Here is a 27,950-nt window from a genome sequence, read left to right as displayed (position 1 = left end):
AAAAAAAAAAAGACTCATTGAATCCCCCGACGTCCAGACAGAAAGGGATTAGGGGGAAAAATCGTAGGTACGCGAAATCAGCAAATTATAACCGATCAGGTCCAATTAAAGACCATGTTCATGTTTCATCCTTGGGGTCCCTTCGCACTGACGCCAAAAGTGAACTAGCAGCGGGTGATTAGCGGAGCGCAAAGAGGGACATCCCGAGGCCCTTGGAAATTTACCGTCCATTTTTACCAGACACCGAAAGACGGATTGGATTGACTTTCAACGTGAAAACATACAGAGTACGGAGTACATACAGAAGGGGGAAAGAACGGGAAGTATGTTCCGACGTGCGAAGCAAGTCAAATCGTAGAATTGATACAGATTCTTCACAAGAGACTGAAAGAAAGAGTAAAATAAAATAGAAAGCAAAAAGCAAAAATAATTGCAGAAAAGTAAGTTAAGGAAACGCATCATAAAGTTTAGTAAATATTCACCGACAGGTCTACTCAGTAACGGAATGTGAGCTATGTCAAACTTTTCTTTTCTTTTTTTTTTTACCCCGTTATTAATTAGATGCAGAAACGTTTGAAGAATATTTCAACAACAATACCTTTACTTCCTAGACATCCCACCACCACTACCTACCAGAATGATGGACATGCATGGGAGGCATGTATGTACATCCATACAAATAAGATACGACGACGGGCAATGTGTCATCGCAAGCCATGACTCGATGTCCCGTACATTTGTCCAGTATATCCTTGTCTCGAATTCGTGAGGTAGTATCGTTGTTAGCACATCACTACCTATCCTGGAGCAAACATCCAACGTATTCGGATTAATCAGAAATATACTATGACTAGTAAGTAGTTGCCCACTCCTCCATGCCGATAATCCGAAAGGATTGTCGACCACCAGGCAACACATCCAACAACCACTCCCCGACATGATTGGGGGATTCATCACCACCGTCTTTCGTCATCCCGATGCTAGTGAGCTTGGAAATGCAACGATCCTCGGACCCTCGGGATTTAACTTAGCTATGGATGTTTGTTTGGCTACCATGAACCAAGTGGCTTTGCGATTAAGAAGTTGTCCTGTACACCCTATAATGAACCAGCCTATTCTGATTTTCATTTCGTGGAGCAGAGAGGGAATGACATGAAATGAAGTTCCAGCGCCTAAGAACGCCATTGTCACACTCTCCCGCATTGGAGTCGAAACGCATGTTTTTCTTTTTCTGCTTTTGATCACGATGTCCGTTCACTTCATGCCAGGTGGCAGATTGGATAATAATAGAAAATAAACAAACATATCTATCATTCCCTGTTTTATCTAGTAATAACAAGTAATAAAAAAAAAAAAAAAAAAAAGAAAGTAAAAAGAAAATCCAACGGTTGACGGATGGAAAGGATTCCAGGGGACCCATGCTTTCCCGTCGATTCCTTGTAGACGTGCGTGCGATAAAACATGTTCATCCGCTGCGGGAGAGTTGCGTTAGAACGCGCCTATAGCATCTCTACAGTTGAACTAAAAAGGAAGCTAAACACGGGCGATGCGACGTCCGACGCTGATCGAAATATAGGGCTTGCATCTGGGCTTGTGAGAGCTGTGGTTTCTTTCAGAATGCATTGGCGTTCAATCTTCCGACCAGAAAAGCAAAGCAAAGAAAAGAATTGAAAGGTAAACAAACAAGTGGCTACAGGTAACAACTTCAAGTGACTGACTGGCTGTTCTGCAGAAGCACCCAACTCCGGCCCCAAGGGGATAACACAGCGTCCTGCTAGAGCTTACCTCCCTTCTTCATCTTCGTGTCCACAGCCAGTCACCGAGCGGCTTCCGGTAGTACAACATCACTCTAGCAGTAGTCAGGAGACTTGCAAAATTTCTGGCCTCCCCTGCTCACTGGATCTTTCCATGTTTGCTGGGGACGGACCTGGCCCAAATGATGTATACAATGATGCAATAAATAACCCGCAACATATAGCCAAAACATCATAGTCACATTTGATTGATCGCTTCGCTTTCCACATGAACACTGAACCGCATCATGATCAACAATTCATCTGCACGCTAAATTCATATTGTAATCGTCGACAACCCATTATACATCCAAGAAATAAGCACATGACTTCATATGTGTACACTACGGTGCAGATCCGAACAATCGGATTGCTGAACGTAGAAGATGAAACTGAAAGGGAAAAAAAGAAAAGGAAAAAGAAAAGAAAGGAAGGAAGGAAAATAATAGAAGGTGGCCAGAGAGGGAACAAGAGCCAACTTCATGATTAATGTTGTCGGTTATCCTGCTGACTTCACAGGCTCCGCCATCTTGTGCTGCTCTGCCGGCTTATCCTCGACTCCTCCGGGAGAATCGTCGTCATCTTCCTCGTCGTCGCTTGAGAAGTCGTCTACCACACGACCACGTCGCTTATCTTCCTCTCGCCTCCGACGTCGCTCCTGAACATACTCACGGTAGCGGGCATCTATAAGCGGTTAGTTTGGAAATCTACAGACCCAGGAACATTCAGGTCAAGCATACCTCGGATCTCTTGCGTCCTAACTGCATACGCTTGGATCTCCTCCTTGCTCAGCACCCGCAAGACTATCACATAGTCCGACCGTTCCTCGAAGCGCTCACGGCCAGCTTCCAGGGCCGCGGGATTGACCAGTCGACGATCAATCTTGGTCCATCGCGCTCCAGGAGGAATGCCTTTTTTGTGCGCGTCCTTCAGAGGCGCTACTCCTTCTCGTACAGGGTTAGGTTCTTCTGGAAATTTATCTGTAGGTGTCTTTAAGATTCCTTTTGGCGGGGTCTCGCTGTCTTTCGAAACTGTAGATTCTGCCCTTTTATCTTCTTGGCGCTCTACCTGGATCATCTCCTTAGTGGTAAAGCTATCTCGTGGACGTGGGCGTGAGTGAGATCGGCGCCGTCGAGGGCGCTCGCTGCCGCTTGCAGAATCATCAGACCTGCTAGCTTTCGGGCGAGCTGACGCCTCGCGTCTGTGCTTTCTCAGGTCCTCGTCAGAAGTGTATGCATCAGAATCGCTGTCTACTTGGCGTCTAGACGGCCTCTGCGGTCGACTATGACGATCTCGCGTATCGTGATCATAAGAGCGATGACGCTCAGCTCGTTGAGATTCATAGCCATCATATACACCTCCTAGGACAGCCGTCCCCAGCCCAGTAGTAGCGCCTTGGGGAGCAGGCTCATTAGCGATAGAGCTCCTTGACGTGCCAGTATCATAAGGATGCCGACTACCCCGACTGCTGTCGTGCCGCCGATGCCGATGCCGGCGGCGGTGAGAATCTTCGTAATCACTCCTGTATGATGAATACCCTTCATCTGCCTCTTGGTGTAGATGAACCGGATTTCGCCGCCCCGTCCTCCGGTGCGCACTGGCGACGTCAATGTCGCTATCAGCAGAGCCCTGCATCGGACGCCGTACCCTCGGGTCCCACTCAAGTCTGCCGAACCCTCTTGTAGATGGTGGAGGCTTTGGCGATCGGGGACCGCTTCTTGGTACTAATTGAGGATCATCAATCCCGGTCAGGCTTAGGGGCCTCTCCCTCCAATATGAGCCCCGATCGTGACGAAGCCGCGCGGCCGAGTCTTTCTCAAACTGCTCACGAGGATTAGTATAGGAATAAGCATCGTAATCGTCAATGTCCTCCCCCTTGCGAAGACCTCCCGTAGGCGGATATCGCGAGCGTCTACTGGGATCGTGCTCCCTGTAACCACTGTGAACTATCGGTGACATAATCGCCCTATCGTTCGGGTCCAGCCTTCCTGTATCACTGGCATAATCGATATGAGAGACGGAAAGAGGGTGGCGCCGGTGGCGTCGAGGCGAAGAGGAATGCACCGGATGATGGTCGTGGCTTGCAAGAGGGCTAGGAGAACGGCGGTAATTAGATGTTATGATAGGAGGGGCTCTGGGGCCATGAAGCCGACCAGGAGCCAAATGGGTGTCTGCCGCGGAAGTAGTATTACTCCGTTGTCTTGGACGAACTTCATACTCGGTTCGCAATTTGGTTGAATGGCCAGCATCTCGATAGGTTTTGGAAGAAATCCGCTGGGCTTCTAATCCTCCTTCCCGAAAATACCGGGGGTCGTACGCTGTCACCACATAAGGCCCGCTGGACGGATAGCCCGAGTATGCGGATCGACTAGCGGAGGGGGGTTCGTAAGAGGAGCTGAGCTGCACCGTTCCGGTGGAGGCTCGCATGGGATCAATCATACGTGAGCCGCTTGGAGACATGGGCCGATGGTATGTAGTAGGGCTTATTCCAATCCCTCACAGACAATGGAGTGATGTACAAACTCCGATCGTGTTAATGCGGAGGTGGGCAACGTTTGATTCAAAGAAAACAAAGCACTGAGATAAGCTTTGTCAATGAGACGTTCAAAGATTAAGAGGGCAAGCAAATCAGAGGTAGAGGAGACAAAAAATTTACATGAAATGGACAGAACGGGGAAGAAATCTGCAGTTTGAATGTAATCGAATCCTTTGGGCACCAGGCCAGGAAAGTCGTCGAAGAACTAAAGAAAGTTAAGGCTGAGGGGCAAAAAAAGAAAAGGAGCTAGTTTTGGATGCCTGATCCTGCAGGCCACAAGTGAGACAGCACGAGCGGCAAGACAGCGATATTTATAGAAAGCAGAAGATTGATAGTGGATCACAGAGATTTTGTTGAAAAGAAGCAAGGGGCAAGATAATAAATCATAATTCACAACGGGGAGGTTAACAATCAGAATGGTGTGGTTAAGAATGAGAGGTAATAGTAATAATATCTTTGGTAGTCTTGAGTGGGCTGTGACGAAAGAGGGTCCTCGACGAAGCGCACTAACAACGGTCAGAACCAAACCATCTAATGATGGCATGGATCACCATAAAAGTGGAACACCAACCAGCTTATCTAATTCGTATAGTCCGGTTGCCTCCTGTAAGAGTTGAGCATTCGCCCCATTAGGGCTCCCTTAATAAGAATGGTCTGATTCGCTCAATGTTTGAAGTGAAAAGCAAAGTAGTTACCGATATTTGTCGACAAGTTCCCGCTGTTCCGTAGCGAGTGGGGATCTACTCTGTACTAAGTTGCAGTTATGGTGGTGATAATAAAGTACTAGGAAACCATGGGTGTCAGTGACATCTCCCGTTCCCTTTCCCTTGGGTGAGTTTGCATCGGTTTGCACCACCCATGGTCACGCCCCCCCAGCCGGAAGAGTGTCTTTCCTGTTCCGCAACTCAATCGCTTGACTTTATCCAATCATTCCGATCAATGCCACCAAACATCGTGCAGAGCCTCAGGGCATGACTTGGATAAAACCGTATCACAAGGCCTCACTTTCTTCCAGTGGTTCGCATACCAGTCTCGGAACGGTGATTCTGATGCCGATGCCGGCTCAAACGGATTTCAACCTTCAAATGGTCCTTTTGTCTCCACTGCCCCTCCGCTTTTAACCGTGGTGATACTGCTAGCACTATGGCTCCTAACGAATGAGATACCGTTGAAGTCTACGGAGCAGGCTTCACATCCTCCATCAGCGTCATCTAAACTTTGACTTTTGATTCGGGGGGAAAGAGTCCCCGTTGCCCAAGTGTCGGCGGGCGAATCACCCGCTCTCCCGTATCCACCTTTTCCCCTGCCGGTTGCCAAGCGATGCGTCGGCTGAACTTGTGTTAGCGCACAGAAAAGATTGTACTGCATCCATGACATCATCCAATGGAATGTACTGCCACTCGGGTTCTCAATGTGGGTTCAGGCATACTGTACTCCGGAGTAAGATTAAGGAACCCAAGAGTGGAGTCCGCGAATTTCTAGAAGAATACTCCCTCGGCTACTGTATGCATGTATGTACTGTACCTTTGAGTGTAGAGAATCATCCGTATAACCAGGACACAACGCTAATTGATCATCTTAGAACCCTGCAGCCATGACGAATACGACTATGCGTAGATTGTGATGTCGATTCGCCGGTTATTGAAGACTCCCAAGGCTGAGCTCAGCATGGGCAACCGGGCACTTCCCGTCTCAGTGCCAGGACGCCCGAATGGTAGTGGAGCACCATTGATTCTCCCTTACATGACCGTGATGATTTCCGGTAACAATATTGGGCATCGACCGCCTTGAAACAGCCTTTGCTCCCCGTTACCCACACGTTCGCTTCACTTTTTCTCGATTCTGACTTCCTTGCACTTCACCGGCCGGGTGAAGACAATGCGGGATTTCTTTTATCTTCGCCCGTCGCAATGGTAGACTTTCCCCCTCATAACCGAGGCGTGCAACTCATTAGAGTGATTGAGTCCTACCTACGACCAGGTCACGTTCTAGAGTAAACTCACGGCACACATTTGACACACGGGGTAGCAGCATGATGAAACGCTCTATTTGGATGAAAAGTCTGAAGCCCATTGTTAGAAATCTGTTTGTCACATACTATCAAGGGTTAATTCGGGCTCTTGCGTATGCAACTATATCGCCCAAATGCCTAGGGAATACCCAGTCGAAGTTTCACACCAAGGAGAAACAATGCTATTGTCTAGTCATCGACATTGCGCAACAGTCTATATCATTTACCCACATTCGACCTTTTTCATCGATGCACCGCCACCCTTACGACGGCAAATGTTTGATGAATGAGCGAAGCTTTATGATCAAACCTTGCTTCGAGGACGCAAACTCTTATATTCAATGATATACAACATCCTTATACTGACACTGCACAATCAGCCACTTCGCTACTCAGCCACAGATGTGCCTTGGGGTTAGCCCAGCTCGGGGCCAACATGCTTAGGGCTAATGATGACGTACTTATCATGTGTCATACATCGCCGGGGGTGCGTTTCGTTGCCCCTGGTTTAGCAGATGCTTCATCGCAGAAGGCAGCGAACCTTCAAGACCTGAGGCCTCATTCGAATTCGCATTCTCATTGAGTCGTGCGTACCCAGGCGCGGTCGTGACCACACGGCACGAGCCCAGGATGCTGGGCGTTGACTGTTCTATCTAGCTATCTTTCACCGAGAATAGGCAGACTCAACAAGGTGTTGTGGTAAGGGCAAACTAGCAGAAGGATTCAGACTTGTGCCCTGCAAAGCCCGTGGTAAAGGGTCTAAAGGGGCAACAAATGATGAATCACCTTCCTTCACCCTAGGATGGCATATAATGTCAGTTAGAAACGACTGAAACCCTTTTCCATATTTTACTCCCTCCCATTATAAAGCATCCTATACCAAATCAAAAACCTACATGTTTATATAAATAGTATTGGCCTCAAAGTGCTTTTTTTTTCAAGATAAGAGTAATCTCCTCTCAATCGGTATTTAGCCCCTTCATAATACCTTCCCATCTGTACCTAATACACCTTAGAACTCTAAACGAAGCCATCAAAAAGTACCTCATCCATCATCGACAGCCACCCCTACTTCTACATCAACTATGACACGGCGCGCATCGTTAGCTCCCCAAAATGCTGAAGACACCTCCAGGCCCAGCATGGCTGGATGGTGGATATGCTGCTCATGTGGCTCTGAGAATAATCCCGGTTTGAGTCTCGGCCAGTGCACTGTTTGCACCCACAAGGCATGTCCTTACTGCACTCCAGCGTGATAAAATTCCTTGCACTGGATGACTTTGATTATTGTATATTATTTTACCTCTTTTCGTTCTTCATGTTGATGGTCCATGTTGGATTCTTTTGTTCACTTTTCTTTTTTTTTTTTTTTTTTTTTTTTTTCTTTTTTTTTTGTTTTTTTTTTTTTTTTTTTTTTACTCCCTCTTCTAGGGATATTTTTGGGTTCAAGCTGTGTACAATATATATCTGCAACGATGTATGAGATCGAAATGTACAATAAACAAACTGATGATACAATATGATCAATTCCCTTTCGGACTTCCATGCAATGTTTCCCTTATTCAAACTAACTTTATACTTATCCTTCACAGCTAAAGCCAAAATTGAAGCAACACGGGTTGAAAGAAGGTCTCAGAACCACCCTGACTCAGTTGGTGATTAACCACGTGAACAACCATAGCCATGGTCAGGGATGTTTTAACTTTCTTTGAACTGCTTTCCGATCTATATGTGCCGAGATTATAGATTGCCGATTACGGAGTACACATCATTCGGTATTGATAAGATGGTAACTATACTTGCTTGCTTGTACCTGTCCTTTCTTTGGTTCTGTCTTTACTAATCTCTCTTTAGTTTCAAGTTTATATATCTGTACAAGTGTGTTTAGTACGATGTTAAGACACTGCAGTTCAACAGTAACGCCCAATTAAATCCAAGCGGGTTTAACCATTCCTTCACAAAGTGTTATAGCACAGACCCTGTAAAGAAATAGATAAAAAAGAAAAAGAAAGATACTCTGGGCCCAGGAAACTTCAATTCTAGTACTGTAAGATACTGAAAATACAAGAAGCGATAGGCCCGACGGGGATCGAGGGGGAGCAAGTTGATATCCATTATACAACTGGGTGTGACTACAGTGATGCTCATCATCTCTTTTCAACCGACCAGAATAGCAAAGTATACAGAAAGATACAAGCCTTAGATGAGGAACGGAGTATATAGATGTTAGGTATAGCTTCCATCACGTTTACCCCTCAGCTCTGAACTAAAGTGGAAGACAACCTAGTTGAGATCTACAGTCCTGGGGATGTAGAACGCCTTTCCACAGTAGGCCTAAACTGAAAGATATTTTTCACTCTTATTAATATGTATGTATGTATGCGACGTGATAGCTTTGTGTCCAAGCAGACCAGTGCTCCGTTACCAATATTTCCAAGGGAACGAAAGAAGAAGAAAAAGAAAAATCGTCTAAGGGTTGAACGAGGATGCAGCATTTTCCAGAACGACCAAAACTCCCGCATAATGATGATGATAATGATGATGGTATACCGCCGCAATGTTCCCAGTATTATTAGCCAAAATTGTATCTCAACTGCGTTGCTCAGCTCTGCTTCGTCTCCGTTTACGCTTCGATGACCGATCCGTGGATTCGCCATTTGTCGTGACAGGATGTTCAAGGCCAGCCTCAGCCTTCAATCTCTGTACCACGGGCCCGAGCGCGAAAGCGCTTTCTAGACTACTGTGATCCGCACATGGACTTTGCTTGAGGGGAAGCAACCAGTCAAGTATAGAGTAACCCAAAACTTGTTGGAGGTTTTTGAAAGAAGTACCCAGGTCAAAAGGATTTTCGCCTGGGAGTGTCTGGAGAATCGCAAACACATGCTGTTCCCCTGTGGGTGGGTATTGTTGATGCTCTGCTGTAGTCTCAGTAGTTAGAGGCATCGGCGGTAAAGGATAAGTTATTGTACGAAATGTGGGTGCCCATCGGGACTCGGGGTCGAGCTTAGAAAGCATATGCTTAGGCACACGTATAGCTATTGTCCAGACTGCCGACCGACGATTCAGATTTTCGATTGTCGTCAAATTATACATCGCAAGTTGCACAGAGCTAAGCGTCATTCCAAGTGTGAAGATTCCGAAAAGGCAACTCCTGTGAACCATTAGATCATTATTCAAACGGCCGACCGTAATCACAGCTGTGTTCACTCACAATCCGATACCAACAGCCCAGTGAGGATTGACCTCACCCGTCTTGGAAAGTTAGTCGGCCCAGTACAACGGCTTCACCGAGAATGTGTGCTCTTACCTCTCGTCGGAGTTCAGCGGTGAAGATCGCACAAACAATTAGAGTGAATGTGCAAAAGACAAATGTGTAAAACACAAACTGAATGAAGAATTTAAATGAGGTTTCCGAGACCACACCCCCTACCCTTGTGATAGTGAGTAACACAATGTCTTTCCAAAAGAGAAGCATAACCTACCAAGGACAGAAGTGGTCCATCTTACGAACACACCGGTCTACTTCCCGGCAATGGTGTGCCCTGTCTGTTTTGTACTGACAACAAGTGGAACAATATATAGGCCTTCCATCTGGTTGGCAGATAAAGACGTCATTCGTATAAAAGTTCTCTAACCCTTCTGCATTCAGGGGGAACGCCTTTCCTCCAGCGTTGTGATCGACGCCCCTTTCGAGGTCTACCTCAGCTGATGTGTCTGATTTCTCAGCTGTCCCTGGCTTTCGATGGCTTTTCCTCCTTCGTTTACTGTCTCGATGATGGGTGTTCAGCGCCTCGGTATCTTGTTGATCAGGAAGATATGAAGAACCTCGCGGGAGGAAGCCGGGGTTCCAAATGACATTGTACAATAGTCGAAGATATGTAAGAACCACCGGTGTGAGCAAAACGTAATATACAACAATTATGGCGATGCCAGCGCCAACTCTAGAACTGCGATTATATTTAGGTAGAGGGGTAATAAGGTAGTCGACTGTATTCGAAGAGGTTATTAGCATCACCGTTGATATCCAAATAAGGGGAACTGACTGCATAGTGGTTTGGTAATCACGTAGGAGGCATAAACGACAGTACAGAGCAGCACCAGAGGTATGATCCTAGCTACCGCTAAACTGACGCGCCTGTCTGGACGCGCCATCAGAAATTAACGGTAAAAGGGCTGGAATTGCCTCTGCATTGAGAAGTGGTAGGGCGGATGAGTATCAGATTGAATCTGAATTTTATCTATACAAGAACGGGGAAACAAGTATGTACAGCCGCCACAGGAGGCACTATAGGTCGGGAAGATGATAGCCTCGGGCTCTGTAGAAATATGGCCGATAGGGGGATGAAAGTGACGTTGTTGCTGTCCATCATCAGGAACGTGACAACCAGCTGTTGCAAACTCGTCAAACTCTATACATGACGTCGTCATGTGCTGTCACATGATGGCAAGCGAGTTTAGTTTTATTTTACAATCTACTCCGTACGATCTAATCAAGATCTCGACCTTCGTAGTATAATCCAAATCGAAAAATTTTCATTGACCGTCCGTACGCAGCCGACACAGAGAATGGTTGGTAACGGCCCCTAGCAGCAACATTAGCATTACATCAATTCCTTGGTCACATTGTCCATGTCGCCAACGTTGAGAATCCTGCGGCGTGATAAATTATAATATTGGTTTTGCTGTCGTTCTCTCACCAACACCGGCCTTCTAAGATAGGATAGCGATCCACATGGCCACCATCCAAACGTTATCTAGCTTTTTCTTTGAAAAAACTATTAAATCGCGCACTTTGACGAGGTATGCCTTTAGAAGGCTTCAAAGTTTCTGCCTATGAGTTTGTAGCAATGCAAAAGACGCTATCTAAGGATGCGAACGTCATCCGGACGGGGATATACTAATTCTCTTGATGAACGTGGTACTGTATAGCAGTTGGAGCGGCTGTAGCCTGGGAGAACAACGGTACGTTTAATTTCTTGCGCGGTGATCCACAGTGGATGTGAGTAATTATAAGCTTCCCGCATGATGCAGGATTTAGAAGTAGTTGCAAAATAGTACTGCCTTTCCAGGTAGGTATCAGCGTACAGTGAAATCAGGATCGGTGGTCAGTATCTCTTGTTTGATCGATATGGCATGGCACCTTCAGCAGCGAGGTCCGGGCAGTAGATGCAATTTGCAGTTGCAAAGATGGAGGAAAGGCGGGGTGGGGTGGGGGGGTAGGTAATTAAGGAGACAGGGACAAGAAAAGAGGGAACGGAAAAGAAAGGAAGGAAGCAACAGGGACGGCCGGAGGGAGAAGGCCTCGCAAGATTGAGAAAGCAAAAAGATGAAGAGTCATTTTCTATCGAGTAATGAATCAATTTTGGTCACTCTGTCATTCTTCGTGTTGGGCGTCATACAAGATCCGCACGTGGATTGCCTCAGGACAACAGCAGGCAGCAAACAGGGATGCCTGGCTTAGTCGGAAACCGAAGTACGACTGTTTGACCGACAGAAATACTAGTGACTTCGCTGGTGGACTCCCATAATGGGTTAAAAATGACGGTAAGAGCCAGAAGGCTTAAGACTACCAAAGAACATCAGTGCTGAGCTGGACTGCTGGAGAGACCTGAGGCTCCGGGTCGTTGCCTGAATGGTACCTTGCCTAGTCCCCATAGTTTAAAAGTGGATCCAAACACTTTGCCCGTTCAAGCATCTCATCCAGGCTATGCATACTAGTAGTCCGCATCCACTTCAGAAGCCAAGAGGGAGTAAATTAACAGGAAGAAATGAAAAAAAAAAAAAAAAAAAAAACCCTAGCAATAAAAAATAATTAAATCAATCAAACAGATGAAAACTGGCACAGTTATTGGAGGAATGGCGGGTATGAACGGGCAAAATCAAGTGCCCAAGCCTTGCCGGTATTCCGCCTTTTGGAAGACAACCAGCGAACCCCGAGGACAAATTGAGTCAACTTGCTGCAGGAATGCAGTCGAATCTTCTTCTAAGGCCTCCAGTTTACCAGACCTATGATTCAGAATGCTGCTGAATGTCGCTCAAAGGGATCTAGACACATAACGGCCCGGACCCTCAGGGCCAAAGTAATAGCCTGCCAAGCCACTTTTTCGATCTACTTGCTAAACCGCCCCTTCTTTTTGCAGAAGATTACCCTTACCTGATGACTGAAGTAATATGGTTTTAGCCCCGATTGGGGCAGAGCTGTGGCCTGGGGCTTGCCTGATATGTCGAAGCCACACCATTCAGGGCGAAGACTGCCTTGTCATTGTCAGAGTGATTCATCATTCTCGTCTTCTACCTCTATTTAAACACACGAGATTCTCACTCTTCATTTGAATCTTCATTAACAACAATCACATTGACTTCTACTTACCTCTGCGTACATTCTTTGCTTCAGTCTATATCTACTGAGCCTTATCCTTCACTGTTTCTAACTACCAGGCCTCTCGCGAACACAACTTCATACTCTGTCTGCAGCATCCACGTTTCTCGCGACTGCAATCCTGCCGACTATTCCAAACAGAACATCTGAAAACAACATAATGCCTTGCTACCACGAAATGTCACCATTCTCTCAAGTCCCTGCTCGCATGGAGCGAAGGGACTCAGTCAGCTCTCTGGCATCAGTCTCGTCTATCATGGAGGACGATTCTTTGGTTCATCGGCCATCCATGTCCTATGTGAATGTGCCTGACAGCTCTCTCCACGACCTCTCCGGCCATGTTAGAACCAATGGGTACCTTTATATCTGCTGCCAGTGCCAAGATGGACCCAAATTATACAACATTCAACCCCAATGCGTTATATGCTCCCACGTTGTCTGCTCGGGATGCCACCCTGTGAAGTAATGATCTAGAACATTTCGACCGGTGGAGGTAAGAGTTTCCGGAGTAAATACTAGCGTGGCATTTGAAAGCTGACATGTTTCCGTATAGTGTTCAACTTACTATACTTTAATGTCGAGACGGGATCTTACGACAGCAATGCGTTTTTGATGGCTATCTGAGCGATTTCTTTATGAGCATGGCACGGCAGAAACATTCATGGGCGAGGGAGTCTTGGGACCTCTTTTTATCGTTATTTTTTCTTTTCCTTTCTTGGATTTTTATTCTCATGCATGAGCGCATAGGCTTGAGCGGTTACAGTGTTTTGATTTTTGTGATGTTTGAGTTTCGTGATGGGCCATGGGGCCGCTACAAGACAAAGTATAGCTGGACTATACTTAGTCTTGCAGCCGAAGAGTGCCTCGTTTAAGGCCCGAACTATGGATCGTGGGGCATATTGTCCCTACTTTATTTGATTTCTTTTTTTTTTCTTTTATTATGGCAATTATTCTTGTTTAGCAGATGCTATTAGATCTCCTGCCTGTATTCTATAGTGAATCAATATCCATATCCTTTTTTTGTGGACATTATTCCAATTTTACGATAGTAGAGTTTGACCGTGCCTCAGAAGGTGTCCGAGTGCCGCCTTATTGCCTGGCTACCCACACCCTTCACCCAAAACCCTCAACGACAAAAAGTCAGAACGTAAAGACCAGGCCAATAATCCACCAGTCATCGTTGATTACTGATTACACATACTGTAGGGATCAATAAATAGATTCAAACAATTGCCACCTGTCATCTGTAGCCGCGTTTTCAAACTGACAGGGTAAAATCCCATACATAACACGTGTGGTCGATCCGGCCCCAATCCAAAACGAACCAGCGACCCCGTATTGATTTTCGCAGCTGAGACCATGGGCAAGCTCGAGGCTGACTTCTGGTAGGTTAATACTCCGAGCCTCAAGTCTTGGTCCACCAGTCAGACTTGCGAAATGCCTGCAGATCATGCAAGCCACTTGCTAGGTTTCCTTTTTGGCTTTCCCATCCCAAATGATCCCACCGCCCTTTCAACCGGTCACTGAGTACATTTAGCCCTATGCTGGTAAGGGAACTGGCGGTCTTGGGGCGTCTTTTTGGCCCTGGTTCTCATGTTTGACGATTACTTTTCCGCTTTTTCGCGTTTTACATGTTCAGCTCTGATGACTCTTATCTTTATTCCTTCTATTCCTTTGTTTACTGGCCCATTCTCTCCATACGAAGTGACCCTTCATCTGACCGAGAGAGGCTGTGTTCGTGATTTTTCTTTCTTTTCGTCGCCGTGGAGGTGGTACAAGGGAGCCCATCCAAGAACCAACAGATCGAAGAAACCGAACATTCGATCGCGTGCAAATCAAATCCTAAGACATCTAATAATAAAATCGTGAACTATCGTCTTCATCTAATTTAGAAATTTACTAAGCCATCATCGCGGGTCTACCAAATCAAGTGCCCGCCCGCTAGGATGTGTCTCAATATGGAGGGTGTAAGACGGGCACCCGTTCTTCCCACCCCACTTCCCTGTAACTACAGAGCGTCGGACGGCATCAGAAACCCATCAGAGAAAAAAAAAAAAAAAAAGCCACATGGCGTAATCTTGGCATGATATCACTGCTATAATTATGTCTATCTTTCTTCATGATAATACGAACTCACCAAGGTCTATGTGAGCTCCCTCTACTTCTTCGATTTGCGGATGTTCTGTATGACAATCTGCTATTTCGGGACCTGTCAGATTCTCACGCAAAGCCTGCATTGCAGATTCTGTTGCGCAGTGCTATAAAAATAAACCTGGGGGTTGCATTGCGATTCAAACCAGAGCATGCAATGGATGTCCACTCTATCGGGGTCGGTTTCCAGGGATCGATTAAGACATACATAGTTATTATACAATTATACATTGGCCCTGTTTCGTGTGTCGGCCAAAATAAATACTTCCACTGGGATAACATATAATAACCCTAATAGTACAATCCTCGTAGCAATACATACATAGATTATCAATACCCTGCAACGATACTATTATTCTGATAATATCCCATTCTTGATTTATTCTCCGTCTCTGCCTCTGTTGGATTTATAAGACATTCCAACGTCTTCCAGGTATGAGACTTTGTGATCCTAGTACATTAGTAACCATAACATATACAAAACCCGCCGATCGCTTGATAATACAGAAACCCCCAAGCTGAAAAATATTTATAAGCAGCATTTCTATTTCAGCCTTAAACAAAAGTACTCACGCTAGTAGCTACCCGGGTACTTGGTTTGTGTTTTTTTAAATCTGACTTGCTTTTACAGACGCCCAGTAGGCCGTTTTGATCTTAGTTTCATCCACTCGGCCGGTTTAAAAACCAAGGTCACTTGCTCACCCCTCCTCAGCTTCCAGACCACATACTGCATACCCTGGCCGTTGGACTTTTTCAAGAATTCTTTTGTTCCGTTTGTTGTTCGCTGTTGTTGGTGTTACCAACAACATTCATGGCCGTGGTATGGAAGGCACACACACACACACATATTATCAGAATGATCTGCGGTGCCACGGTAGTAAGTATATACTATACATAGATTGTATCTTTGGCTGGCTTTAAGATTTCTTTTACTTAAGATGTTCTATTATTATTGCTCTTATTTTTTTTTTCCCCATTTATTTTTACTTTTTTTTTTTTCATTTATTTACTCATCTTCTTGGTCTGTCCTTTTTTTTTCCCCTCCCCATTCCGAGATATGGAGTGGTGGAATCTGATTGGAGGTCTCGTAAACCAGGAACTACACAGCCCCCAGATGTCGAGGCCGGGATAGTCGGGGTACTAAGAGAGTTCTAGTATAGTGTATAGTGCTAGTAGTATAGGTGATGTAACTTAACTTCCTCCATGCATGCCTGAGTCAGAAGGTCACAGGGTTTCTGATGAGTCAGTCTTTCAGGGCAGTAATCGCTGTGACTCAACCTGCTTTGTTTCGAGTTGGATAGGAGAGAGAGACACTGTTGCAGGTGACACTGCCCTTGTCTTGCTGGGTTTTGTTTAGGGTGCGGCGGGATATCCTTCCTAATTCTGGACCTCCGCTGCTAGGCCTGACCGCGGGGAGCTTGAGGTCACGGGTAATTTACGGCGTCGGGCCATTCGGGGTGACCATCGGGGCGTCGGCCAATCAAATCCCCGAACTAGACGCCCGTTTGCGCCTTGGAATTCGTCGGTCTTAGGCGCTAGACGCCCCGTCCCACCGCGTCCGCAAATCAAGAAGAGGACTACAAAGGGGCCAAAAAAAAAAAAAAAGAGATAGATTAAAATCAAACACTGCGGTATTGTTCGTTTGTTTATTGCTATGTACTCCTATGATCCGATCCGAACGCCCGGCTGTACAATCGCATTCTTCCATTCCTTTAGGAGGACGTGTCGCCCGACTCATGTCTGTCTAGACCAGGCGTGGTTGGTTTAACAATAAGCAGTCCTCGTTCTCACCGGGCCGTCTTAGGGCCTATTGTTTGCTGTCGGGGCGTGGGTGGAATCGCCTACGCCCACCTCCTTCAGACGAAAATGAAGAAAAATATTATATCCTCACCAACTCCACACACCGTTTCTAACCCAAATGGTCATAGATCGAAGCGGTATAATAATAAGTGCCCACTTGAATGGGCCAAAAGGAGACATTAGATGCCGAAACTGTTAGAAAAAGGAGGCAGGAAGCTTGACCTGCTAATATAACAAGGTGGGGAAAGAATATTTTCTGAAAATTCAGAGAGAAAGCAAGAGAGACGCGGGTATCAAGGTAGTATTGGGAAGAAAACTGCTGCTGGTATGACCAGTATGAAGGAAGAGACTTCCATGTCTAGATGATCTGACGGTTTTGCACAGTTATGTGCTTTGCCTAGTTGGAATCGGCAATTCTCAGAATATATCGGTAGCTCACCTTAAGAGGAGAAGAGCTCCCCAATGTGAATGTTCGGGTATTGTAGGCAAAATGATTGTTACAAGGGTAGGACTCGTGAAGGATCCTGGAGGAAGCGTCTACGGTATGCGGCTATCTCCATGGCCACAGTGTTAAAATCTTTCACCTTGTCGCGTCGCATGTCGTTAATGATGTTTTTCAAACCAGCAATGTAGTTGTCTTTTTCTTCTGGTGTTTTGCCCTCTCGAAGAGATCCCATCTGGACAAGGATTTTGTCATCTGTCGATGTTAATAACCCTGTGTGTCAGCATCCGCACAATGCAAAAGCGACCACAGCTGGCAAGAATGAGGGTATAGAATGGATGAATGGTGTAGAAGGCTAGGAGGAAAGTGCTGAAAGGAAAGCCGAAGTTCAAACAAGAGAGGGAAGGGAAAAAAAAAGGCGCGAGGCACGACAAATGAACTATAAGTCATGGCACATGGGGAGGTGTTGCGTGTAGGTTGCTCAAGTCTGTCGACGCACCGCTAAGAGTCATATCACGAAAATGTTGGAATTCACAAGACCGATCATTGCAGACGCCGCCTGCCCCTTCGAAAGGACAGAGGTAAACCATAGGATCAATATTATGGCTGTAGGTTAGGGAACGATAGCCACCCGTAACCTCATCAGTGTATTTTGGATGGTAGCGGAAAGCCTTGAAAGATTTCAATGGACTAACGTAAGGCGAGAACTTCTGGTCTGAGTCTCCCGGCTGTCGAGCATTCTATATAGGGTGCGTCAGCCTTCAATTCTCTGCCGAAACAGGAGATTCTCGCACATCCAGAAGGCCAACCTGATTGTTTCCGAATTGTGAGACGCCCGATTCTTGGGTAGGACCAGCCGGTGGCTCACCGGTGTTCTGGGTGTTTTGCACTGGAGAACTAGGAACGGTGGGCTCAACGGGGCCAAGAGAAGCTGGACTAAAAGGGGGTGAATAGACCGAGTCAGCTGGGCTTGCATTTCCTTCCGGTTCCGGGGGCTCATAGGCCTCTGAAACCGTAGATTTATCAGAAGCCTGATCTTCAGTCATTTCAACATCTTGTTCACTAGAGCTTGAAGACATGTCAGACTGGTCTGTCACGTTCGTGGCTTGAGATTGGTCCGGTAGGTGACCATGACGCTCTTCGCTCAACGGACTTGGTTCCACTTGGTTAGTATCTTTTACACCGTCTGAGACCCCAGACATATGCACGTCTGGCACAGGAGACTGGGCGTTGGACTCCCCTGGCCCAGCGGATGCAGAGTCGTCACTGTCGTCATCACTGTCGTCGCTATCACTATCACTGGATTCATCCATAGATGACCCTGTGGAACCGGAGGAAGAAGTCGGGGTTGATTCCCTACTAGCTTCAGATACGTCATGTTGGGCCGCAGTAATGTCAGACGGACGCGACGGGCTGCCTGTATCGATTGGGGTATTGACGGATGGCTCTAGAACAGAACCCTTTTCTTCTTGAAGCTGGGTCTCAGCCTCAGAGCCATTTGACATTTCGATATCTTTGTCATCTGGAGTAATTGGTTGCAGATCTTGGGCTATATGAAGGCATTTTGAGGCAGTGTAAGCCAACGCAGACAAAGCTACAGAAACAAAAAACTCTCCGGAAAGAAAGAGTAATGGGCATAGAGAGACATACCTTCATTTGCTGATTCCTGCATGGTTCTCAACCTGTCTAGTGCTGATTCCACCTCTTCCAAAGACAATCCATCGAGCTCTGCGTTAAGATTGCCTAGTTCCTCTAAGAGTTGCTGTCGGCCCTCTTTTCCCCTACTGATATCTAGCAAAAGCTTCTCCTGTTCAAGATTGAATTCCTCTAGCCTTGTCTCAGATCTTTTTATTTCTGCGTCCAAAGCAGGAACTCCGGCTTCGATCTCTCTTTTCCGTAAGACTTTCGACTTCATGTCTTTCAATTGTTCGACATCCATGGAGTCCAAACGACATGAAAGACCGTTTGAAGAAGGATGATGATTAGGGACGGATGATGTAGTTTCTTGCAAAGCGTCCATGGCGTTCACTTGTGAAAGATTGTGCTCAGCGAAAGCTGGTGCAGCCTGTACGGGGGTCTCACGAGCTTCAGTATCAGTTGGTGGGGATGTTTCAGGAGGCGATGACTCTGAATCCGCCGCACGAGGAGACTGAGTACGACTGGCAGCTAATTTTGCCTTCTTGCGTTCTTCCAGCTCAGCAATCCGCCTGTGCATTGCTTGTATTTCAAGGTCTTTCCTACGGAGGTCTTCTTGATCATTATTCCGTGGAAATTGCGGGGTCACAGACAAAGAAGCCCCTTGACTTGGCGATGTCACAGGTCTCGGCGGAAGGGACTCCGCAGCAAGGTAGTTCCCTGCTGGACCTTCCAGGACTGAGGGGACATCGTTTTCTTGGAAGGTCTCGATATCCATAGCATCATCTTCGTCATCCCCATATAGATCATCATCGCTGATGTCAATGATAAGCCTATCGCCTGAGACACTGTTATTCACTCCGTTATTAGATGTCTTCCTAGGCAAAGGAACAGGTTCGTCAAAATCAGATGCTCGCGGGCGCTTGCGTTGATTAAAGCGAGGCTGCGGGGTGGAATCAACCACAAGCGCTGGGGTAGGCGTCGTAGATGGGTCGTCATGTGCCTCTTGAGCTACTTCGGTCATGAACAGTCCAGGGATACGTGCAAAAGCACCTGTCTCAGGATCAGGGGGACGCTCAGGCAGGGGATGTTGTATTGACGATGAATTCAAGGCTGGTGTAAGATCGCGAGTCGTTTTCGTGTTTGACAGGTCATTACTTGGAGATACATCGCCTGAAGTTGACTTTTGCTGTAATCTCATGAGACCTTGCTTCTTGAGTAGCTCGATTCGTTGCCTAGCCAACTCTGTTTGTGCTTTATTCTTTTCCCTGACGCGAACCTCTTTTTCTGGTGCGGGTGCCTCTGTGGAAACACCGGTGCCACCAGTCTTTTCAACATCTGTAGTTGAGCTGTCCGATGTCGGTGCTTCTTTTGTCACGTCTCCTGGAGGTGAAGTTGGGACTCTCGTAGACTTGGCAGCCTTCGCAGCTAGCATACGGGCAATGACCTCTTTACGTTCCATGGGTTTCGCAGCACACGGTTGAGATGAAGGGGCGGATGTTGACGCGTTTCCTGCCAGCCCAGTCGATTGCGTGACATTTTCCGCCCTTACGGCTTCAGTTGCAGGTATGTCACCTGATCCAGCAGTTTCGACCGAAGCCGTGAGATCTGTGACGGAATGACCGCGCGGGGTTGAAACTAGTGAGGATGCTTGAGTTGATGCAGTATCCGGTTGCGGCGTGGGGACCTTGATCCCCACTTCTTCATAAAGTTGCCTGAGTATCACTGGATTGATACCTTCGCCAACAAGCTCACTGTATCGAATACTGTGCGGAGCTAAACTAAGAAGGGCGCCCTGCGCTTGTACTCGAAGCTGTGCTGGAGACTTTCCGCCGTTGGATATCACTTGTGCATCTGTTGTAGGTGGGGAAGACACGGATTTTGCAGATAGGTCTTGACCAATCAGTTTTGGAGTAGCTTCGTCGGCTATCCTGCCTGCGGGGACGAACGGCTCGACATTGACTGACATTGGGGGGTTGTATGCTGCGAAATGTTAGTTTATTGTAGCGTAAAAGTAACACCAGGGTGAGTTACGGGATCCACTGTCTCGGCTGAAAGAGCGTGAACGAGTTGAGGAAGCTTCGCCCTCCTCGGCCTCCGATGACACACATCGAGAGCCATTCGGCACATGGCCATTGCAATGCGTTTCGTTCGGCCAATCTCCTTTCTCATTTACAGTATGGAGATTAGTGTTTTGTTGTGGTCCCCGTCTGGAAGACGGGGGACTGGTACTATGGCGAGAGTCTATTCCTTGTTGCGAACATTCCCCTTCCCTATCAGTAAGTTCACCTTCCTCTCGTTCTAAATCCTCCTTGGGGGCTGATGAGGTGGTAAACTGCGGATGCTTATTAGTCACAGAGCCCGAATTGGGTTGAACATCACTCGTCAGAGGGCGACTAGGAGGTGTATTTAGAGGCGCAGTAGAGACTGGCATTGGCGGGTATCTCAACGGCGGCATTTGTATAGGAGGGAAGGGAGGGGGAGGAAATTGCGAATGGGCAAAATTGCCCATGAAAGGGAAAGGAGGCGGCGGCAATGAGCCAGCCGGCCCGGACGCTCCTAGTCCAGGGAGATGAGAATTTGCGGTGAAATTCACATCGTTATAGTCGAGCGGATACCGAGCGCCATCCTGTGACTGTTGATATGCAGACATTTGATGTTGATTGAAGGGAAAATTGTGCGGAAGAGAAGGCGGGAGAGAGTTTGATGTAGAAGGATTTGATGGCCATTGTGGCGTATAATTGGAAGGTCTCCCCAAGGACGTTGGGGTTTGGTAAGACATTGTTCAGTAATCAACTCAATGACAACCTTCAAGATCAAATGTGAGATATGCTGGAAGATGTGAGTAGAAGATTAGTCGTCGCGACTTTAGGCGTCACACATCATCAAGCTGTGATGAGCAGAATTCTTCAAAATGCACCTGCCTCAGGAAGGTGGAAGTGAGGTCGCGACTTGACAATATTGAAATGATTCTTTACAGAAGAGAGACTGTACACAAGGCATAAACTAAACCTTCCAAAGCGAGGCGAAATGGGAGGGAGAGTAAAGCATACGTCGCAGTTAAAACGACAGAAGACTGCAGGAAGCAAGACGTTAGGGGGAGGTGATCGATGTGCAACTCCAAATCCAAAGAGAGGTCAAGTTTCGTGCCGTACATTTCCCACGTGATGTGGATATACAGATCAGGACTAGTTCGTGATCGGCATCGGGAGCCTAAGGAACGCAGGATGTAAACAAACATGCGGGCCCAATGTGCATGGAGCAAGTGGTCAGTGACCTACTGTATCCAGGGACCTGCCACTTGCGGCTTTGCTGCAGCTTTGCCAATTACCTCTTTACCTTAAGGTTCTGTCAACCAGTCAGACTTCCGACTTGTTCTTTGACTGATTTTAATGCTTTCATTTGTGATTCCCTATAGCACGCATGTTGAGCTTCTTATGGCCTAAACATCTTATTATACGACTCTGACTAAACGCTTGAATGATGACCTATTGAATTAACGACGATATGCTTCCATCACAATTAAATGGCTCGCCAAAGCGTGCGAACCCGTTCAGCCGGGCATCCCTATCCCCGTCACCCTCGCCATCTCCTGCGCCCAGAGCTGCACGTCCAAAGTCAGCACTTATGACCCAATCAAGTAAATTCGAAGAGGCGAGAGGACACTTCCGAAATTCGTCCTCTCTGACACCATCCACCCAAGCCCCATTTACTCGCATCACTGGTCGTCAAAGGTCCAATTCTTTGCGGAATGATGTCACCTCAGGTACATTCGCACCGGAGTTTATCAAGTCGGAGGAACTTCAACGTGGAGCAGACCAAATCCGGGGACTTGAAGGCGATAATGACTTTTCTGGGAATAAATACGTCTGGCTACGTGATCCTGAAAAGGCGTTCATACGAGGGCTTGTGCTAGAAGAAGGAGATAATGGAAAGCTTCTTGTACAGAGTGATGATGGCGAGGTATGAGTACTATCTGTATTGGAATGTCGTGGTTGCTTACAGATTATCAGCAACGTGAGGTAGATGCGGATCAAGTTGACAAGGTCAACCCGGCGAAATTCGACAAAGCGGACGATATGGCCGAGCTTACTCACCTGAACGAAGCTTCAGTGGTGCATAATCTGCACACTAGATACCAAGCTGATATGATATATGTTAGTATTGTCTAATTTAAGAGTTCTACAGACGGAAAACGCTGACTTTCTGATTCTTAGACTTATTCCGGACTTTTCCTTGTCACAGTAAATCCTTATTGCCCGTTACCGATCTACTCCAATGAATATGTGAAAATGTACAAAGGACGGAGCAGAGAGGAAACTCGACCCCATATTTTCGCAATGGCAGACGAGGCGTTTCGAAACCTAGTGGAAGAGGGCGAGAACCAGAGCATTCTTGTAACGTATGTTTATCGACCAATTAGGAGACGTCTGGATCCATGCTGACATGCAGGTGAAGAGGAGAATCTGGAGCTGGCAAGACAGAGAATACCAAAAAGGTTATTCAATACCTTGCAGCAGTTGCAACGTCTGATACGCCACATGCTCGCTCGGGGACCAAGCAATTGTCTATTCTTTCTCAGCAAATATTACGGGCAAACCCAATACTTGAAGCTTTCGGTAATGCCCAGACAGTGAGAAACAACAATTCTTCCCGCTTCGGCAAATTTATTCGAATCGAGTTCACCCGTTCAGGTCAGATCTCTGGAGCATGGATTGACTGGTACCTTCTGGAAAAGTCCCGCGTCGTGAAGCCTAATTCTCAGGAGCGAAACTACCACATCTTTTACCAATTACTGCGGGGTGCAGACCCAGCCTTAAGGGAAAGCTTGCTGCTATCTGGTCTTGGAATTAATGATTTCGCGTATACAAGGGATGGAAACGACAGCATCATCGGAGTATCAGATGATGAAGAGTGGAATGCGTTGCTTGAGGCATTTCATGTTATGGATTTCTCAGAAGATGACCAAATGCATATTCTTCGCACGATCTCGGCTGTTCTTCACCTAGGAAATGTGGCCATTGTCAAGGAGAGTCTGCGTGCCGATCAGGCGGCCTTGGGCCCTGATGCATTGAAAAGCGTGGAAAAGGCCTGTCAGTTGCTGGGGATACCTTCAAAGCCTTTTGTGAAAGGCTTACTTCATCCAAGGGTGAAGGCGGGTCGCGAATGGGTGGAGAAGGTCCAAACGCCAGAGCAGGTCCGACTTGCCCTTGATGCTCTTGCAAAGGGAATCTACGAACGCTCTTTCGGAAATCTTGTCAATCGCATCAATCAACGACTGGATCGCAGCGCCACCACTGGAGATGACAGTTACTTTATCGGCGTCCTTGATATAGCAGGGTTTGAGATATTTCAGAACAATAGTTTTGAACAGCTATGTATCAACTATACTAATGAGAAGCTGCAGCAGTTCTTTAATCACCACATGTTTGTCTTGGAGCAGGAGGAGTACGCGAAGGAGCAGATCGAATGGCAATTCATTGACTTCGGCAAAGATTTGCAGCCGACAATTGATTTGATTGAGCTAACTAACCCAATTGGTATTTTCTCGTGCTTGGACGAGGATTGTGTCATGCCAAAGGCCACTGACAAGTCCTTCACGGAAAAGCTACATTCACTCTGGGACCGCAAGTCTCCCAAGTATCGTGCCTCCCGGTTGAGCCAGGGATTCATTCTCACGCACTATGCTTCTGAGGTAGAGTACGATACGAATGGTTGGCTTGAAAAGAACAAAGACCCATTGAATGACAACGTGACCCGTCTGCTCGCAGCTTCGAGGGATAAGCACGTTGCGAGCTTGTTTTCAGACTGCGGAGACCCAGATGATGAGGCCGATTACCCTAAGAGCCGGGTCAAAAAGGGGCTATTCCGCACAGTTGCTCAGAGGCACAAGGAGCAATTGTCAAGTTTGATGTCTTCACTAAACTCGACTCATCCTCATTTCGTTCGATGCATCATTCCCAATCACAAGAAAAGGCCGAAGATGTTCAACGCCCCCCTTGTTCTAGATCAACTACGATGTAATGGTGTATTGGAGGGTATCAGAATTGCTCGCACGGGGTTCCCCAACCGGCTGTCATTTGCTGAGTTCCGTCAGCGATATGAGGTGCTCTGCCGCAATGTGTCCAAAGGATATTTGGATGGACAAAGCATTGCTCAAATGATGTTGGACAAGTTAGGCATGGACCCAACCTGGTACCGCGTCGGCCGAACGAAGGTGTTCTTCCGGGCCGGTGTGCTAGCTGAGTTGGAAGAGAAACGAGACGAACTTATTCGTTCCATCATGACACGTTTCCAGTCAATTGCTCGAGGTTTCGTGCAGCGTCGTATCTCTAACAAACGACTGTATCGGGCCGAGGCAACTCGGATCATCCAGCACAATTTCGCGGTCTATCTGAAACTGAAAGCAAATCCCTGGTGGCGGTTGTTTTCGCGAATGAAACCCCTGCTTGGTGAGACACGAACGGCTAATGAAGTCAAAAAGAGAGATGAGAAAATTCAACAATTGGAGACAAAGGCCAAGCAGGACCTTGCAGACCGCCAAAAACTGGACGAAGAAAGGCGCCGCACAGAGATAGAGATCCAAAAGATCCAACAGACCCTGGAGAGTGAAAGAGCTCTAGCTCTGGATAAGGAGGAGATATTCAAGAGACTGCAGATGCGAGAAGTTGAGCTGAGCGAAAAATTAGCCGGTGCGATTGCGGACCAGGAAAGCCTTGAGGACCAATTAGACGAACTGATCGCAGCAAAGAAGAGATGCGATGAGGAGCTCCACACACGGATAACACAACTGGAGCAAGCTGGGGAGATCATACAACGCTTTGAAGCCGAGAAACATGAGATGCAGGCACATCTTGAAGAAATTGACCGTAAATTGTTAGAGGCAGAGCAGACCTCTACCCAGAAAGACGGCAACATCAAAGAACTAGACCAAGAATTGAAAATGCTACAAAGCCATCTCACCTTGAAAGAACGGAAGGTTCAAGAGCTGGAGGCCAGGCTATTGAAAGTGGATCAAGACCTTGATATTAAACTAGCTAACACATCCAAAGAGCTGGATCAGTCGAAAAAGCAAGTTAAGGACTTGGTCGACGAAAACCGCTCGATCCGCCAGCAGATTTCCGATCTCTCTGCAACTTCTACAGGATATGAGGAGATGCTCAGACGCAAAGAGAGTGAGATGGCTGTTCTGCGAAACGATGTAAGAAAACATGAAGAGGATAAGCAGCAATTAGAAACCGAGAGAACATCCCTTTCGACTCGCCACGACAACATGCAAGAACGTCTACGAGAGCTCCAAGCTGAGACGGACGCTATGAGATCAGAAAAGGCTCATCTAGAGAGAGAGCTCACTGATGTCAAAAAGCTCCTCGACGAAAAGATCTCTGAGGATGCAGAAGCTGTGGAGAGCCGGAAGCTTTTGGAGCAGCAGATCCATGACCTTAAGGAACAGTTGTTCCAGGCACAAGCGGACCTCAGTCGAGAACGTCAATCAAGGGATGATGTTCAGATGCTCGCAGAGCACAATCTCGCTGAGTTACGCGATAAGTACACATCTCTCAATGATTCAAAGATAATCATTGAAAAGGAGATGTACATCCAGCAAGATACACTCCGCCGTGCCACCGAGGCCCGTCTCGCCGCTGAACAATCACGGAAAGAGCTCCAGACTGAGCTGATCAAGCTACGAGATCGCTTCACTAGCGTGGAAAATGCTCGTCTGAATGCGGAAGCTGAGATTGAACGAAACATCAAGAACCAGGCCAACGAACGACTGGATAGCGTGCGGAAGGACCTTGATGAGAAGTCGCGTCAAGTAGACGAGATCGAGGCTGAGAGGGAGCGACTTTCAATCAGGGTGCAGGAGTTAACCAACGCGATCGCTGAATCTGACAACTTTCGCATTCGCCATGACCAACACAAGGAACGGCTAGAGCGTGAATTGGTAACTCTTAAGGGCCGACTCACTGCATCGGAAAATGACAACCGGGCGTTGTTAACCAAGATCCAACAGAAGAATCTCGATATTGCTAGATCCAACTCGAAGGCGAGCGAAAACTCACGTCTCCGGGTTACAACTCTCCAAAGAGAGAAGGCAAAGCTCGAAGAGGATAGTAAGAAGCTAGCCCGCCAGCTAGGGGATCTTCAACTTTCGATTACATCGCTGGAGAAACAGAAAGAAAAACTTTCGTTGAGCTTGGAAGACTTAAATCATGAAGCAAACAGGGAGCGCAAAGCCTGTAGGAATGCTGAGAAGGCTGCATCCACAGCCAACCTCCAGCTTGCTGAAGCCAACAGGAATCTAGAGACGGAGAGACAGCTGCGGAGCCAAGCTCAAGCAAACACGCGCAAACTTCAAACCTCTCTTGACACTGCAAACAAAGAGATCGAGGACCTTCATCGTCAATTGATGCTGCTTCATAAGGTTGTCGACCCTGCCTCCGATCGGTCTCCAGAAACCTGGGAGGAAGTGCAGCCGGACCTGTCGAAGAAGGTAGACCTGGCTCAGTTACTAGATACCACGCGGACTCAGTTGCAAGTGACTGAAGAGAAGTATAACAGAGCAGAAAGTCAACTTGCAGAAATGCGACGTCGACACGGCGATGAGATGAGGGAGCTAGACGCCCGCTACTCTTCGTCCAAGCGTGCTCTACTGGAAGAGATCGACCAAAACCAGGTTGCTGGGAACCGTACTCCAACGCATCTGAGAAAAGATTCTGATAACGGGATTGTGAAGAAGTACAATACGCCAACGACGCCTAACCGAAGATTTAACTTCAATGAAAACGCCAATGACTCGGCCCGATCTGATCGTACAGTGGACACTGTGGGTTATCAAAAACGGATGGACATGGCAGCCGAACTCGAAGAGCTTCAGAATAAACTTCAGATGAGTGAAATGCAGAACAAACACCTCCAGAGCCAGCTTCAGCAAGGAAACCCTCTTCGAGACATGCGGCAAGATGAGAGCCCTTCTGCCAGGCGGATGCAACTCTTAGAGCGCGAAAATGGCCGCTTGCATGACCAGCTTGATGATTCTGCCAAGAAGGTTTCTGCACTTGAGCGAAGCATCCACTTGGGTGACCTCTCCTTGCGGGATGTGCAAGCAAAATCGCACGAGGAGCTTTATGACTTGATTAATTCCCAGGAACAATCCAGACGATCATTGCTCAAGGTGCACAATGAAGCTATTGCTGAGTTTA

General features: G+C 47.1%; 5 protein-coding genes across 5 annotated transcripts; 1 reads left to right on the top strand and 4 right to left on the bottom strand.

Moving 5' to 3' along the window:
* Positions 1 to 125: 125 nt before the first annotated feature.
* On the bottom strand, positions 126 to 973 carry BDV27DRAFT_150719 (uncharacterized protein; the record flags this gene model as incomplete). Its single annotated transcript, XM_032071266.1, has 4 exons — positions 126 to 164; positions 647 to 756; positions 798 to 802; positions 870 to 973. 4 exons carry the CDS (start codon positions 971 to 973, stop codon positions 126 to 128), a joined length of 258 nt encoding a protein of 85 aa, XP_031921220.1.
* Positions 974 to 2,158: 1,185 nt separating this feature from the next.
* On the bottom strand, positions 2,159 to 4,354 carry BDV27DRAFT_73734 (uncharacterized protein). Its single transcript, XM_032077447.1, has 2 exons — positions 2,534 to 4,354; positions 2,159 to 2,477 (listed from the first exon to the last, which is right to left on the bottom strand). Exons 1-2 carry the CDS (start codon positions 4,251 to 4,253, stop codon positions 2,293 to 2,295), a joined length of 1,905 nt encoding a protein of 634 aa, XP_031921219.1. The 5' UTR covers positions 4,254 to 4,354; the 3' UTR covers positions 2,159 to 2,292.
* Positions 4,355 to 8,495: 4,141 nt separating this feature from the next.
* Positions 8,496 to 10,740, bottom strand: BDV27DRAFT_138169 (DHHC family palmitoyltransferase). Its single transcript, XM_032069172.1, has 5 exons — positions 10,384 to 10,740; positions 9,823 to 10,327; positions 9,648 to 9,771; positions 9,552 to 9,592; positions 8,496 to 9,491 (listed from the first exon to the last, which is right to left on the bottom strand). Exons 1-5 carry the CDS (start codon positions 10,490 to 10,492, stop codon positions 8,930 to 8,932), a joined length of 1,341 nt encoding a protein of 446 aa, XP_031921218.1. The 5' UTR covers positions 10,493 to 10,740; the 3' UTR covers positions 8,496 to 8,929.
* Positions 10,741 to 12,696: 1,956 nt separating this feature from the next.
* BDV27DRAFT_138167 (uncharacterized protein) lies at positions 12,697 to 13,574 on the top strand (the record flags this gene model as incomplete). The annotated part of the gene is made up of 2 exons (XM_032069171.1): positions 12,697 to 13,212; positions 13,273 to 13,574. A coding segment is annotated over exon 1 (301 nt), but the record flags the coding sequence as incomplete, so codon positions are not given.
* Positions 13,575 to 16,497: 2,923 nt separating this feature from the next.
* On the bottom strand, positions 16,498 to 21,026 carry BDV27DRAFT_138165 (uncharacterized protein). Its single transcript, XM_032069170.1, has 4 exons — positions 18,763 to 21,026; positions 17,922 to 18,661; positions 17,612 to 17,852; positions 16,498 to 17,367 (listed from the first exon to the last, which is right to left on the bottom strand). The coding sequence occupies exons 1-4, from the start codon at positions 20,714 to 20,716 to the stop codon at positions 17,168 to 17,170; spliced, it is 3,135 nt and encodes a 1,044-aa protein (XP_031921216.1). The 5' UTR covers positions 20,717 to 21,026; the 3' UTR covers positions 16,498 to 17,167.
* Positions 21,027 to 27,950: the final 6,924 nt, after the last annotated feature.

The sequence above is a fragment of the Aspergillus caelatus genome, assembly GCF_009193585.1.
Source record: "Aspergillus caelatus strain CBS 763.97 unplaced genomic scaffold BDV27scaffold_361, whole genome shotgun sequence".
In the NCBI taxonomy this organism is placed as follows: Eukaryota; Fungi; Ascomycota; class Eurotiomycetes; order Eurotiales; family Aspergillaceae; genus Aspergillus; species Aspergillus caelatus.
Note: the sequence above shows the minus strand (reverse complement) of the source record. Positions and strands in the feature narration are given on the sequence as shown.